Consider the following 14,964-nt stretch of genomic DNA (forward strand, 5'->3'; position numbering starts at 1 on the left):
CACTTCTACCAAGACTCCCAGAAACACCAATTGGCATAAGTGAAAGGCTTATGTCACTAAGGATCCATCTGACCACGAAATAATATGCCACCCTTCCGAGTGTTTATGCTTCGGAGGATTGAAGGATAACACGAAGGACCACTTCTACTGAGCATTAGATGAGCCTCTCCCTCGCATACCCAAGGAGGACAAGGTATTCTTCTTGGGTGATTTCAATCCCAGAGTGGATAAAGACAGCAAGGTGTGGAATGGAATCATTGGGAGTCATGGTATTGATCACATGTCAATGCCAATGGCCTGTTAAGCCTCTGTGTTGAACAGCACTTACCCATCACAAACACCCTCTTCCAGCTCAAAAATAAATACACAACATCCTGGATGCAACCACGCTCTAAAATTTAAAAATTTGTTGGACTACATCATTGTGAGATATTTTGATATATAAGACATCTCGCTTACCCGTGCAATGGGGGGTGCAGAGTGATGGACAGATCATTGACTACTTATCACCAGGCTCCATGTGAAAATATGCCCTGCTGTCCATCCCTAGAGGTCAGAGAATAAGAATAAGAATAAGAATAAGAATAAGAATAAGAATAAGAATAAGAATAAGAATAAGAATAAGAATAAGAATAAGAATAAGAATAAGAATGAGAATAAGAATGAGAATAAGAATAAGAACAACTTTATTAATCCCGAAGGAAATTGCTGTGCCAGAGTTACAGAAAATATAACAGTAATAAATAATAAAAGAAAGGCAGAATTAGAAATAAAAATAAACTATAAACTATAAAGTGTCTCAGTGAAACTATAAAGTGTCTTAGTAAGCAGTGATAAAACTATAAGTGTCTTAGTAACAAGTGAGGTAAGGAGTGCACAATAGTATGATAGAAGGGAAAATTGTAGTGTAGCTGTTATGAGATGAGATGAAATATTGCACAGTGTAGCTGTTATGAGATGAAATATTGCACAGTGAAATAAATATTGCACAGTGAAATGAAATATTGCACATTTTTGTTTGTTTTTTCAGGTTAAAGATAGGTTTTTATGGTTGCTGGCGGCCGAATGAAGAGGCTTGACTGTGCCCAACTTGAAAAGCCTATAGATCAGGGCAATTTGCCATGCCCTGGCTGAAAACCTGAGAGACATTGAGTCTTTGCTAAGCGCAGATGTCTCCATTGATGCCACATGGTCTTCTGTCAGCTTCAGGCTCTTTGAGCCAGCAGCTCATCCATCGGCCGCTGGAGCAGAAATCACCGGGACTGGTTTAATGATAAATCACCACCATGCTTGAACAAAAGCAGGCAGCACACAGTGCCATGCTCAACAACCCTGCATCAGCTGCGCTCCAGCAGAAGTGGCTAACATTTAGGAGAAAGCTGCAGTCAGGGCTGCATGCCCTGCAGAACGAGTTGCCAGTGGCCATCAAAGGCTAATAAGATACAATCACATGCCTATAACAACGATATGCACAACTTTTATGATGCAGTGAAAAACATCTATGGCCCAAGAAACTGCTCAGTCTCACCCTTGAAGGCTTCTGATGGTACAACCTTTATCAAAGATGAGAAGCTCATCACCAACAGATGAAGCCCTCCTGAGGCGGCCCTCCCCAACAGACCCCTCACTATTGGCTGAACTACCTGACCCCGCACTATTAAAGAGTTCGATCTCCCACCAACCTTTGAGGAGGTTAGATGTACAGTAAGATCACTGAAGAACAAGGCCTCTGGCCCTGACAACATCCCGTGGACCTCTGCAAGCATAGAGGCTACCTTTGCACTCACACACCCAACGTCTTTATTGCAGAGGTCTGGCTGCAAGAAACAATCCCTCAACAGTGGAGAGACGCAAACATCGTCACCATCCACAAAGACAAAGGAGATAAGTCCATCTGTGGCAACGACCACGGCATCTCACTACTTGCCGTTGCCGGCAGTTATAAGTAATAACTAACACTTATCAATGATGATTATTAGTTATCAATCAGAGTTCTTGGCATATCATAAACTCAATAATGATTCCAACCTTTGTTTGGAGCACCACCAGCAAAGCTGGAAAATAAGGACTAATGAGAGGAACAGTCTCAAGAGGCAGTTATTTATCAAAAATTTCAGTGTATAACAATAATGATATTTTAGGTAAATAAGGCGTGAGTTTCAGCACTGGCCCTGTCACACAGTCTTGTCACACTATTCACACACAAAATACCAAGAAACTCCCCTTTTAAAATGTAATAAAGTTTATTTAACAATCTGAAATGGAGGTGTGCGTGTGTGTGTGTGTGTGTTAAATGACAGCAAAAATGGTGGCACCTCAGAAAACTGCAAAATGGCTGTCTGAAATAAGAACTACCAAAATGGCTGCGGTTGTAGTCCAAAGGCTGCTACCTGGTGCTACCACGCGACGGGGCCGCAGGGCACAGAGGAATGACTGAGCCAGCAACTCTGACGTCTTCGTCCTTAGGTGATGCGCACCAGCCTCGAACTAGAGGTTGCGGTGGTGCTGTGGTCCTGCCAGCATGCTAAGGTTCGCCACCACACTAAGTCGCCCTTGAGCTGTTTCCGATTCCAGCGAGGCGCTTCGACCATGTGAGTGTTGACCTTATGACCGTGTTGCGCCCTCTACCTCCTTCCCTGGATTTTGCACACCAGCTCACAATGATTGATCGCCCTACCAGATGGCCAAAGGCTATCCTGCTGTCCTCCATGACATCCTCGGACATGACAAGTACGTTTCTTTCTTCTTGGGTCGCCCGCTTCATTAACCTGTCGTATATCGCCTCGCAGAGGGGCCCGCAGTTCCTGTCAAAGCTCTGGTCGGTAATTGCAAGATTGTTGGATGTGAGGGTGCAATGGACTACTGCGTACCACCCTCAGGCTAAAGGTTTGTGGAAAAGGTTCCAACGGTCACTCAAGGCAGTGCTGCGTATTGCGCTCTGAGATGGCAACTGTGTGGACCGTTGTGGACCTCAGATAATGCCTGTGTTGCGTTCAGTTCCTGAGAAGGACCTTGACAAATCATCCGCCGAGCTGCCTCTCGGTCAGCAGTTCCATGTTCAGGGGGAATTTTTTCCTGGGAGCTCTGCTCCTCCACCCTGTGTGGCTGTTCATCCCCTTTTGCCCGGCAGCGCTGGGTTTCCACACCCCATTCACCACTGTTTCCCGTGGTCTTTTGTCCCTGCAGGGCTCATGTCGGCTTGTTTTGTTTTTCGTGCAACATGATGCTCACCCCTCACCCCTCCAACCCCCATACGATGGCCCATTTCGGGTTCTTGAGACAAGCCCTCGGAGCTTTGTGCTAGATATGGTTGGGCATAGGCAGCGGATCTTAATGGACAGGCTGAAACTGGCGCACAGAGTTTCGGAAACACGAGCAACCTCTATACGTGATCAACCCAGCAGGTATTGAGTCAGTAAAACGATGGCGGCGCCATAAAAATATTAAAATATTTTAAAAAGTCAACTTTATCATCGATTCTGCCATATGTTTCACACATACAGAGGACTTAAACAGTGTTTCTCTCAGAACCACAGAGCAAAAGTGACAAAAAATGATAAATGATACCACAGACCATAGCAAGTTAAGGCTAGATGTGTTATAAATTGTGATTTTTAAAGAAATGTTGTACTTTTTTTAAAAGACATTCTCCTATGAAACAAACAGTGAAGCATTTCATGTCTATTAGTCCTCTCACGCGGAGTTTCCCTGCATTGTCATGTCTTCATTGCAGAGAACACAGGAAGAATCCTTTTTTTTTCCAGAGTGTGTACTCTTTCCTGAGTAAGGGAAGTTTAGTAGCTCGAAATGGACCTTGTGTTTTTGTACATATTGTGGGCAACAACAGCAAGAAGATTCCATCCATCCATCTTCTTATCCTGCTCTCAGGGTTGCGGGGGATCCCAGAGCCTCTCCCAGAGGTCATGGGGCCTAGTATAGATAGCGCCTTGTCGCCTCCCTGTGGCAGCATGACCAGGGGCCGCCGCCTGTGCCTCACAGGTGCAGTCGATCTGAACTCAGGTTGATCTGGGCTCAGTTACAGCTCAAATAGTTCACGTTTTCTTCCACATTCAGAAGTAGTGGATGCAAAAAAACATTTACAAAAATATGTATGACCGAGAAGAAGACCCGATTGAAGTGATTCACGACCCCGGCGGTTTTCGGTGTCACACGCCTTTCCAGGGGCGATAAGAACATGAAGGGTGGCGGGGTGGAAGTGGGGTCACACAAAGCATCCATGTGATGAAGGGACGAGCAGAGGGCGCACGGCACTCAGGGGTGTGATTGTATAATCAGCAAGTGCGGCCGGCGGCTCTGCGGGGGTGGGCGGGTCTTAGACGGGTCCGCTTTGGGGGCGAGCTGTGCGCACAGAGCGCGTCCCCCCCCCTCCTCCCCAGGAGCCACAGGTAGAGATTAGCCCACCTACTCATTTACTGGGGCTGCCGCATCTGTTCGTTCTTCATCAATGTTGTGCGCGTTTCAGTCCGAAGGTGCACTGATGTTCCGAGGCGCTGCAAGCGGCCGTGCGTTTGCACACGGTGCGAGCGGTGGGAGTCACAAGGCTGCATCAAATATTTAGCCATCCGCTCCCCGGGAGGTTGGAGGGGCCGGCAGATCAATTCCCGGGTGCAGACGAGCGCAGCGACAGGAGAAACAGCACCTCATTCAGAAATAACTTTTCTTTAATTTAACTTTGTGTTTTATCAAAGTCTGGACTTAAACTTAATAACTTAAATAAACTCCGAAATAATCAAGTGAGTCATGTTCAAGAAGAATTCGGAGCGGATTCCTCTGGTGACGGAGGTGAAGGGCTCCCACACCCACGGGGGAAGGTAAACTGTGTGCATGTGTGTGCGTGTGTGTAAGAGATAGAGAGAGCGAAGAAGAGTTAAACCTGCAGCGTCAAATTGTCAAACTCCTTTTTTTAAGCAACCACAGGGGAACTCAGTAATTTATATAACTATTTTTTGCTCTCGTCCTAGTCGTTTCACACGGGCCCCTCGGCGGGATTAGCAGTGTGCAAACGTGCAGCCCGGTCACCCCGGATAACCGCTTTCAGTCGTGCGTTTCCGGTCACCTCGATCTGCCGCCCTCACCCTACCCCAAATATTTTCACACAATTTAAAGAACATTTTGTGTCTAAGCTCCGTCACAGGTCCCTTGTTGATTCTATCGCTTGTCCAGTGCTTTATGTCAAGATGAAATCATTTTAGACTTTCCTGCGGGGAATATTTGTTGTTGTTCTGGCCGATTCCCCGGTATTCTCCATTTGCAGGATGTTTCTGGGGGCTTGGAGATGCTAGTCCTGGATCTGATCTTTCTTCAGGCATCTCAAGCATTTTTTTAAAGCCTGTGTCTCATTGGCATCTTTTCTAATTAATGTCTATGGAGACAAATGTGACAACGGGGGTTTAGTCAGAGTCTACGGTGAGAGGAAGCCACTGTGGTGTTTCCTGCACAGCTTCGTTCTGCACTTCTAACAGCTGCAATTTGTTTTTATTTATTTTTATTCATGGCCAAGAGATCATAGATTTCAACCGCTCTAGTGAAACTCTGAACGCCCTGGTGTCTTTTTGGACCTGAAAGCTCTTAGACAGCGAAGCCTCACCTCAGCTGGAAGCATCTGGAATTCTAGTTCGGTCTAAGGACGTCATCTCATCTTCGCCTGACATCTTGAGGCCAACGGGTTTTATGAATTAGAGTAGATCAAATGAGAGACAGTTTGGCTGGTGAAGGAGCCAGTAAGATGTTACAAGACTGAATATCAGCTCTCATTTTTCTGCTGATACGCCTTCCACGTTGTTGTGTGTTTACAGCCTGGAGGTTCCAAAGAAAGATGGCAGCATCAAGCATTGCCACGACAACAGCCACGCCCGGGAGGACCGTGAGAGGGAGAAGAAAGTCGCGAGGAAGCGACTGTACGTGGTCTCTGTCATATGCCTGGTTTTCATGATCGGCGAGATCCTTGGTGAGCTGTTCTGTTTTCCTGATTTTTTTTTTTGTATTTCCCAGGTTCCACGTTCTCTTCATCTCCTCTCGTGCCCACACACACACACACACACACAAACACACACACACACACACACACACACACACACACACTCACTGTCCTTTCATGATCGTCATCCTGGGTGTGAATGGGGTTTCATGTTTACTTTATTCATTTAATCTTCTTTTCCCCATACTTTGTCTGTCTTCTGACGTCCTCGTCTCACCCGTCTCGGTATTTTAGTTTCCTGTTGTCTTCTACTTCCCCTGTGTCTCATGTCCTGCGTCATATAACATAGTCCCTTAATATGTCTCTCTTTGGCAACATGCACGATGCTGAAGTCTTACTCAAAAAAAAGAGGTAAACAGCACTATTACTTTTGCAAAAGTAATAAATTATTACTTGTTGAATGCAATTATTGAACTGTTTTGATGCCTCCAAAGAGTTGGGTCTTGTTTTTTGTTTTGTTTTTTTGTTCATGAATCGGTGTGTATTGCAAACACAGACACTGCAGGAGAGGGGACCGGTGCTAATTATTTCTCCAAATATAAATAAAAACATGATGGATGTTGCTGCTCCCAATGCCAGTTTGCACAAACAAATTGCTCTGAAATTCACGCGTCAACAAGTTTACAATAAAAAGTTAATAAAGAAGCAGGTTTGATTAATTTTTGATCCACTCACATTTTCAACACAAGTGACAACAAATATAATGTGATTAAAAATTTTGCTTCATGACTATGCTCAGCAGTGTTTTTTAATTAAAACCTTGTTTTTATTTTTAAGCATTCAGCTGTTCATATCCCCACCCCTTCCCTCCATCCTCTGGCAGGGGGGTATTTTGCAGGGAGCCTTGCAGTGATGACGGATGCCGCCCACCTGCTGGTGGATTTCACCAGCTTCATCATCAGCCTGCTCTCCCTCTGGCTCTCCTCCAGGCCCGCCACATACAAGCTCAGCTATGGCTGGCATCGTGCAGGTACCTACCTGGGGGATGTTTTGTTTTGGGTCCTGGCTGGGGACATGCAGGAGGTCAGGCTTTTGGTTTTGCCCGGCCCTAGTGGAATCCTGCAAAATAGCGGGGTGCAGATCATGCGGTGTTGCGCAGATCATGCGGTGTTGCGCAGACAGATCCTGACCCCCCCCCGTGCCATGTCTCTGCTCCGCTGGCACCCGGCAGTCATCCCGTTTAATTCGTACTCGTGTCCGTGTCCTGAAAAATAAATCAAACTTCTTCTTTCTTTTGCTGCTAACCAATCACAAGGATACTGGGTGGCGCTTAGGATGGAGAATACACTGACCGGACAAAATGTTATTTTCTCCCGCTGGCTTTATTTCCATGACACACGAGTAAAGAGCACCAACCTGTTTTTTCTCTTTTGTGTGTCTCTTTGTTGTTTCTATGTGGATACTACTCTGGGTCACATGACACACAAGGGGAGACCATGTTAAGCCATCAGGCTCCTCCCCATGGCCATGTCTGTCGTCTCTCACATGATGTCTCCCATGCGAAATAGATAAGAGTGCCATTTTTCTCCATGACCATGGACTCCCCATAAATGCTGTGACATTTAGAGACTGAGAACCTTGTTTTTTAACTGAAAAGGCTGTCAAAAATTTGACATGATAAAAGAGATTCTCCAGTCTTTGGGTGGAAACCAAGAATGGTGCATCATTACGGCAACATCTAGCACCAGTTTTTGCCTCCCAGGAGTGAAAGATCAACTGATTAGACATCATCTGACATCGGTGGTGTTAAATCAACACTTTGACTTTTCTTTCATTCCCATTTAATACTGCTTTGTCTGCAGTTGGGGTCACGGGGTACTAGAGCCAGTCCCAGCTCTCAGGGGGAGGGGGTCCGTCACCAGTCGATCACAGGGCCTCGCATGAAGACACACGACCCTTCACTCATTCATGTCTGGGTGATTTAGGGTCTCCAATTAAGCTTCCGCATGTCTTTGGACCGTGGCAGGAAACCCACACAGTAGCGATGAGAACACGCAAACAGAAAGGCCCCCTGTCCGAAACGAACAAGGAACTCGCTTGCTTCAATGACATTTCTTTCATTCATTTCAATTTTTCCTTTTTTCTCTGGGTGGGTTTTCATGTTTGTCTGTTTTCTCCTGCCAAGATTTTCTCCATGCTCTCTATCTTTGTCCCCACAGTCCAAACATCTGTAGGTTCATCAGAGACTCGAGGTTGTTCTTAAATGTGAATGAGAGGGCGAACGGCTGGATGTCAGTGATTGACAGCTGAAACCCAAGAGGGTGAATGGCTGGATGTCGGTGATTGACAGCTGAAACCCAAGAGGGTGAATGGCTGGATGTCGGTGACGGACCCATTCAGGTTAAACCCTGCCTCTTGGGATTGGCTCCAGCTCCTCCAAGCCACAACCCTGTTTGCAGTATATGCATTATAGATAATGAATGAATGGATGAATGAATGATTCAGCAGCGGTGCTGATTACTAGAGTCTGGCCTCTCATGTTCTCATTGAATGAAGCAGTTTATTATACACGAGGACACTGCTGCTGCTCTCATTTTACAACTTCAACTGATAACCATATATGTATGTAAGCATGCCCCTCCCCTGACCAAAACATGTCCGTCACCATGACAAAAGCATTTTTTTTTTTTTACCGGCTGCCGCTAATAATAAGCCTTGAGTTTTACAGAGAGTCACTAAATCCGTGAGTGTTGGGCCTTAAATCCAGCACCATGAAATCCAGATATGGAAAATATTTTTTGTCAAGTTTCAGGAGTGAAGGTTGAAATGAACCCAGCCACTGTTAGCAGGGGAGGGTGAGGGCGATTGTGTTTTTTGGTTGTTTTTTTTTCAAATTTGATTTCATTGATGGTAACGCTACAGAGTCGCTTGTTGGGGAGTCCGAGATGGGGCAAGATTCTGATTATGCGGCAAAGGGTCATAGGTTTACATCCGTTTCATGTTGAACAAGGGAAGGCTGTTTGTTTTGACTGTACGGCCTTTATCGTTCTGAGAACATCGATAACAAACAAATAACCAGTAAACATGAGGCATTTTGTGTAGCAACATGGGGGTTTTATTTACGAGTTAAAATGTATGCAGAGATGCAGATGTCCTTTTGTCTTGTTTTTTTTGTTCTCATCCTTACAGAGATCCTTGGTGCGCTGCTGTCTGTTTTCACCATCTGGCTGGTGACAGGGGTGTTGGTCTATCTGGCGGTGGATCGCCTCATCAATGACAACTACACCATCGAGGGGACGATCATGCTGATCACATCCGGCTGCGCCGTGCTGGCCAACATTATGTGAGTAAGAATGGACTCGGCATGTCACGGCGAGCTGAAGACGCCGTGCAGACGGAGTTTTCACTCGTGTCCCTCTGTTGACAGCATGGCGCTGACCCTCCACCAGTCCGGCCACGGCCACAGCCATGGCGGGCTCAGCTCCCACAGCCACGGCCACCAGAAGGGAAAGGGGGAAACCCAGGCGTCCAATCACAGCCATTCGAACGACAATGACGTGGAGCGAAAAGGAGCTAACCAGGGTTCGTTCTTCACGTTTGAAGTCGTGACCTTTACGTTCACAGTAAGGGTTTACATAAAGCACCCAAGATGGTGAAATGGTTAACCTGGCCGATGTTTTTGTCTCTCTTAGGATGGCGGGTTCAGCAGGCCAATGCCAGCGTTCGGGCTGCGTTTGTGCACGTGTTGGGAGACCTGCTGCAGAGCCTCAGCGTGCTCGTCAGCGCCATCGTCATCTTTTTCAAGGTCGTGGGAGCTGTGCAAAGCAAAACGAACAAAACTCAGCCGGAGCGGTGCACATTTGCACGTCTAAAATTATGTCGAATTATCCGCCGACATTAATGAAATTCCTGCATTTTCAAAACTAAGGTCAGACCACTGTTCTTTTCAAAGAGGCAGAATGGCGCGGGATTTTATTCTTATTCCATCTCCAGCCTGGTCTGAGGAGCGCTGAGCCCTCGGACGCTCCAGTCTTAAAAAGCAATTTTTTTTTTCCCCTTAAGGTAACATCTCGCTCCTTCACTGTTTGCCATTTTAATGGGAGCCTTTTGCGATCTTGTCTTTCAGCCAGAGTATAAGATCGCCGACCCCATCTGCACCTTCCTCTTCTCCATACTGGTTTTATGCACAACCTTCACTATCATGAGAGACATTCTGATTGTCCTGATGGAAGGTGAATCACTAATGTGCATTTTTTTTTTACCAAATTCTAGTCTCAAAAGGTGAGTCTGAACAATCATAAATCAATAAGTGTTTCTTTCGCTCTCCCTGGGGCAGGGACTCCGGCGGGCGTGCGGTACAGCGAGGTCAGGGATGGTCTGCTGGCAGTGCGAGGAGTGACCGCCGTCCACAACCTTCACATCTGGGCCCTCACAGTCAACCAGGTGGTGCTGTCCGCACATGTGGCCATCGGTGAGTGGAATGGCAGCGGCAGAAAGAACGGCATATATGGAAAACTGTCAAAATGAATGGATTTGCACGTTGGGATTCAATGAACCTGAACATTGCAACTGACTAAAATCTCTACTGACGAAAGGGTCTGAAGCTGTTAGAGCCCATAGTTTTCCCCTCAGCTTGGCTGAACTTAGTCGCTATGTAAAACTAGAAGGCTGCGCTAAACATCTGTTGGTTGTGGTTCCCCCATGCCCTACAGACGAATCTGTGGACGCCCAGATGGTCCTCCGAGAAATGACGCAGACCTGCTTCTCCTCGTACAACTTCCACTCCGTCACGATCCAAATGGAGAGGCAGGCAGATCTGAAGCCCGGGTGCACGCTTTGCGAGGACCCCAAGATGTAGCCGCTCACCAGAGCGTCAAGCTGCTCGCCTTGCTTGCTTTGGCGCGGTCACCAGATGTCCTTCTCGGTGGGCGCTGAGGTCCCATGTCTTTGCCGTGACCAGAAGCTGGTTCCCGTGTCAGCGTCCACCCCCAGAAGTGATCTCATTGGCTGAAAAGGAAGATGATGGTGGAATTGATTTTATACAAAGACTCCCTCCTCTCCAGTGTGAAGCTTTGACTTTATTTTCCATAGATGTTTATTTTTAAAGTGTATTGATGCTGAGTTTTTCATTGGACAAACATATTCCGTTCAAGATCTTTCACTTCTGTACACAACGGAGCGTAAACTCTCATTGTACATGTACTGCCACGACTTAGTGATGCTCAACAACTTGGATTCGAGCATTTACATTGCAAAATTTGGACTAATTTCACACACACCGCATAAAACCCAATCCTGTCGGCCCAGGAAGCATTTCATGCTTGTTGTTTAGTCATCAAACTGCGCTTCCCACATTTTTTGAAGTGGCATCATTCAATAAACCATTCCTTTTTCAAATGAGCCAACCTGGGAGACTCAGCAGCTGCTTTATTTCTTCATTCTTCAGCTTAATTTCTGGTTCAGTGTTTCAAGATTCCACCTTAAGATAATTTAAGACAACAGACCCTAACCCTATTCTCCAGATTGCACCCAGTCTGAGTTTTACATTCAAAAAACAAGTGCTTGTAACTTTATTTATTTACATCAGAGTTTGAACAGTGTCAGGTTCTGTCTGGGTAAGTGAGTAAGTGCTTATAGTGGCGTACAAAGAGAGGTGCAGGGGGTAGGGAGGGAAGGTCGAAGCAGAAATTCATCTGGAAGGGTCACCTGTCAGTCTGTTGGTCTCCTGGATACATCCAGCATTCACAACTCCGGGTTAGTTACTGTCTTTAATTAACCTTCTGACTGGAAACACAGAACCTAGGTTGGAAAACAAGGAGACTCTATATCGGGAGAACCCAGCTGACCATCAGCATCACAACTGATGTGAGTTCACAGCCTTGACCCTTGTCTTTATAGGTAAGTTTAAAATAAGAGCAACTAGGGTGGAGACAGAAACTGGGCCTGGGGTCTAATTGTCCAATTGGGATTCAAGCAAAGCCATTGAACTGGCCTGTTTGACCTCCCAAGAGAGGCTGAATGGCTGAGAAAACAAAGGCATAAAGGAATGTTTACTTGCCCTGATTTTGGTGCATCAAGCCTGTTGCACTGTGATTTGTTTAAACCGGCAGAAGCGCTGTAGTACACAAACACGGATTAACCGCCAGGTTAACCCTAACCCTGGACTGACTGGGCACCCAGCATCTGCAAATCTCCTCTCTGTGAGGCAGTAATCATTTGAGAAAAATTATCAAACAATAAATAAATGCATAGTTAGCTGAGACTAACTACGTGCTGATAACAAATGGGGACCATTCATTGGACAAGAGAGGTCACCAGGCCCTGTTGGGGTTTGCAGGGTGCAAGAAAGTGCATTTATGTTATTTAAGTACACCCCCCCCCCCCCACACACACACACAAATTTAGGATCCTGGTTCTATTGCTATGGCCAAATGGCTTACAGTGTGTGCCTGCTGGGTTCTTTGTCTTCCACTCACAGTCAAAAAACAGTCAGTAGGTCCATAATGAGAGAGTGAATGATTGGATGATTAACAACAGACTCATCCGGGTCAAACTTCGCCTCTCGCTCGGTGTCTGCTGGGATTGACTAAAGGGCCGCATGCAGTCCTGGGTCACCTGACCCTCACCCTAAGCCCAAGATATTAAAAAAGAAATTGCCCCCTGAGAGCATCAGTGAAAGTCTGGAAAATAGAAAATCAAAATGATCGACATTCTGCTTAAGCTTTGCTTTGGTTCATTCTATTTGATTTAGATCCTTGAAGTTTCAACACTGGCATCATTACACTGAAGACACACACACTCACATCAAATGTGATTAAAAAAACAGCAATTATCATTATTTATGACAGACTTCTTAAATTTTTGACTATTTTCATAGAAGCACATTGAGGTCAAGTGCTTAAAACATATGAATAGATAGATTAGAAACACATCCATTATGACATGAATGAATGAAATGAGTCCTTTGCTTTTCACCACATCTTCCATCAGTTCACATTCACACTGTTCATCCCCATGTCTTATCATTTCATTGATGCTAATCTCGTCTCTGCGTCAAGAGACTTTTTGGAGTTAAATTAACTGTGAGCTGTTATATGCCTTCAGATCAGACGAGTTCTCCTCCCTCGCTCCACCCTCCATCTTCCAAATCCGCAGGGATGCGATCAGTATTTCATTAAAGCGAGTTGAATTGCACTGTACCTGGATCACACCTCCTTGGTTAATTATTATGACACCGATTGGGTTTCCCAACGAAGGCTGCACTATCTGTTACCCTTCTGATTTTTGCTCTCGGCCTGTTTTTTTTTCATGTTTAACTATGAAACATTTCATACGTTGCGTCTGCCTCCTTTTTGCCCTCACGTTCAAGGTTCAAGTCCTGGTGGAATAGATGTGATAGGCGGTGAGGCAACATAAACCTACAGTCACTGTCAAGGTAATCTGATCAGATGATCAGCGATACTGCGCTGCATTGCCATTTTTTTTAAAGTGTCCCCTGACTTGACACTGAAGTTTGTAAGCATACGGGAATTTGGATAAAATATAATACCAAGATGTGATGCCTTATATTGTGGTCTTGTGTTGAATGACGGCATTTGATATTGAGAAGAATGTCGCCTCGGTATGATTAAATTACATCAACATAAAAAGGCCTCTTTAAATCAATGAATTTTCTCCCAGCTCGCTGCAATGTAATCAATACATTTTGTCTCCACCCTTTCCCCCAAACACTTTGATCAGTGATGATGGATGGGCTTTCAAACAGCTGTGGCTCCTGCTGACAGCTGCCTTCTCTCACTGTCCTACATGCTTAGCACACACACACACACACACACACACACACACACTCATACACAGGCACAACCATGCACGTGCGCGCGCGCACACACACACACACACACACACACAGTTACCCATTTGCAGTATGACGGATTTTTCTGTGAATACCATGTGTGCATGAGCGTAGTCATTAATCCCACAATGTAAAATGTGAAATTCAACATCATACGACCTGCGCCGGCCCACTCAACCCTCCCTGATCCTAATTAAACACACCAAGAAGACAGGCTGGATGATTATAGAGACTCATTTCCAATTCGTGCAGCTCACTGTGTCTGGCGAAATGGCAGATGGGGATTAATGGTCATTCATCCTGGCAAGCTAACTGGCTCTCCTATTGCAATTAAAAGTTGTGGGCAGCCAAGTGAGCCTTACACAATGTTTTCATATCAGTCCTGTGCACTGACAGACATAGGGTGTTTTTTTTTAAGGGACGGGGAATGAGTGAAAAGATTTTACTTAAGGTTATTATGACACAAAATGTTTTTCAGATAAAAGAAAATTGCAATACGGTCTGTAACCCCAATTTCAAGTGAATAATGTGAATTAAGCAATAGGCATCCTAATCTCCCATTTCAGCTCCGCTCAAGCCCGAAGGCAAAGGCTTTGTTTAATTCAATAAAACTGCTATTTCCTCCCTGTGTAACTCATAGCAGTCATTTGGCGTCGCGAAGACTCGTCTTGTCTTCATCATTTCAAATTAATTTGAGTTCTTGATGGCTCACAAAATAATACACTCCAAGTAGTGGATGAATGGATGCGCTAAAGGATTTCGTTTAGTAAAGAGTAGACAACATGCCCAGTAATTGCATACTTCTGAGTCGTAAAGAGAACGCATAAAAAGCAATAAGAGGCAATCATGTGGAGCAAATTGGCTCGGGGTCTTGATGAAGTCAGAAGAGGGTGAATGGACTGCAATCTGAGACTAAACCAGACCGCGGCGCTGATACCTTTACTACCCGCAGCGCATTTCTGCTGCGCTTTGTTTTACCGTACACCCAGAACAAGTCTTTTGAAACATGCGCTGATTTAGAAAGCGCAGTTTCACCGCATAGAATGAGCAGATAAGTCACGCATTCGCTCTCCCCGCGTCTACCCGTCTCACTCCCCTTATAAACAGGACGACACCGTGTGACAAAATCAATTTGCGCCTCTACTTTGTCAGTTACCTCCTCCGGCGTCTAACT

At 45.5% G+C, this 14,964-nt stretch overlaps 1 protein-coding gene across 2 annotated transcripts; it reads left to right on the plus strand.

Annotated features, from left to right (window-relative positions):
- Window positions 1-4,636: 4,636 nt before the first annotated feature.
- On the plus strand, window positions 4,637-11,314 carry slc30a8 (solute carrier family 30 member 8). Of its 2 annotated transcripts, XM_086177979.1 has the most exons (9): window positions 4,637-4,832; window positions 5,817-5,968; window positions 6,822-6,968; window positions 9,128-9,281; window positions 9,366-9,520; window positions 9,631-9,743; window positions 10,065-10,170; window positions 10,275-10,409; window positions 10,651-11,314. In XM_086177979.1, the coding sequence occupies exons 1-9, from the start codon at window positions 4,762-4,764 to the stop codon at window positions 10,794-10,796; spliced, it is 1,179 nt and encodes a 392-aa protein (XP_086034105.1). In that variant the 5' UTR covers window positions 4,637-4,761; the 3' UTR covers window positions 10,797-11,314. The 2 variants fall into 2 exon arrangements, with proteins under 2 accessions (XP_086034105.1, XP_086034106.1); XM_086177980.1 differs by lacking the exons at window positions 4,637-4,832; window positions 5,817-5,968 and adding an exon at window positions 6,270-6,349.
- The last annotated feature ends 3,650 nt before the right edge of the window (window positions 11,315-14,964 follow it).

The sequence above is a fragment of the Fistularia commersonii genome, chromosome 30 (assembly GCF_037954325.1).
Source record: "Fistularia commersonii isolate RoL2024-O1a breed Wild chromosome 30, RoL_Fcom_v1.0, whole genome shotgun sequence".
Lineage (NCBI taxonomy): Eukaryota > Metazoa > Chordata > Actinopteri > Syngnathiformes > Fistulariidae > Fistularia > Fistularia commersonii.

Bases quoted from the DNA above. Each gene is read 5' to 3' on its own strand.
- slc30a8 (XM_086177979.1), top strand. From the start codon at position 4,762: ATGTTCAAGAAGAATTCGGAGCGGATTCCTCTGGTGACGGAGGTGAAG. The intron at 5,969-6,821 runs GTGAGCTGTTCT...ATCCTCTGGCAG, and splicing joins CATGATCGGCGAGATCCTTG to GGGGGTATTTTGCAGGGAGC. The intron at 10,171-10,274 runs GTGAATCACTAA...TCCCTGGGGCAG, and splicing joins TCTGATTGTCCTGATGGAAG to GGACTCCGGCGGGCGTGCGG.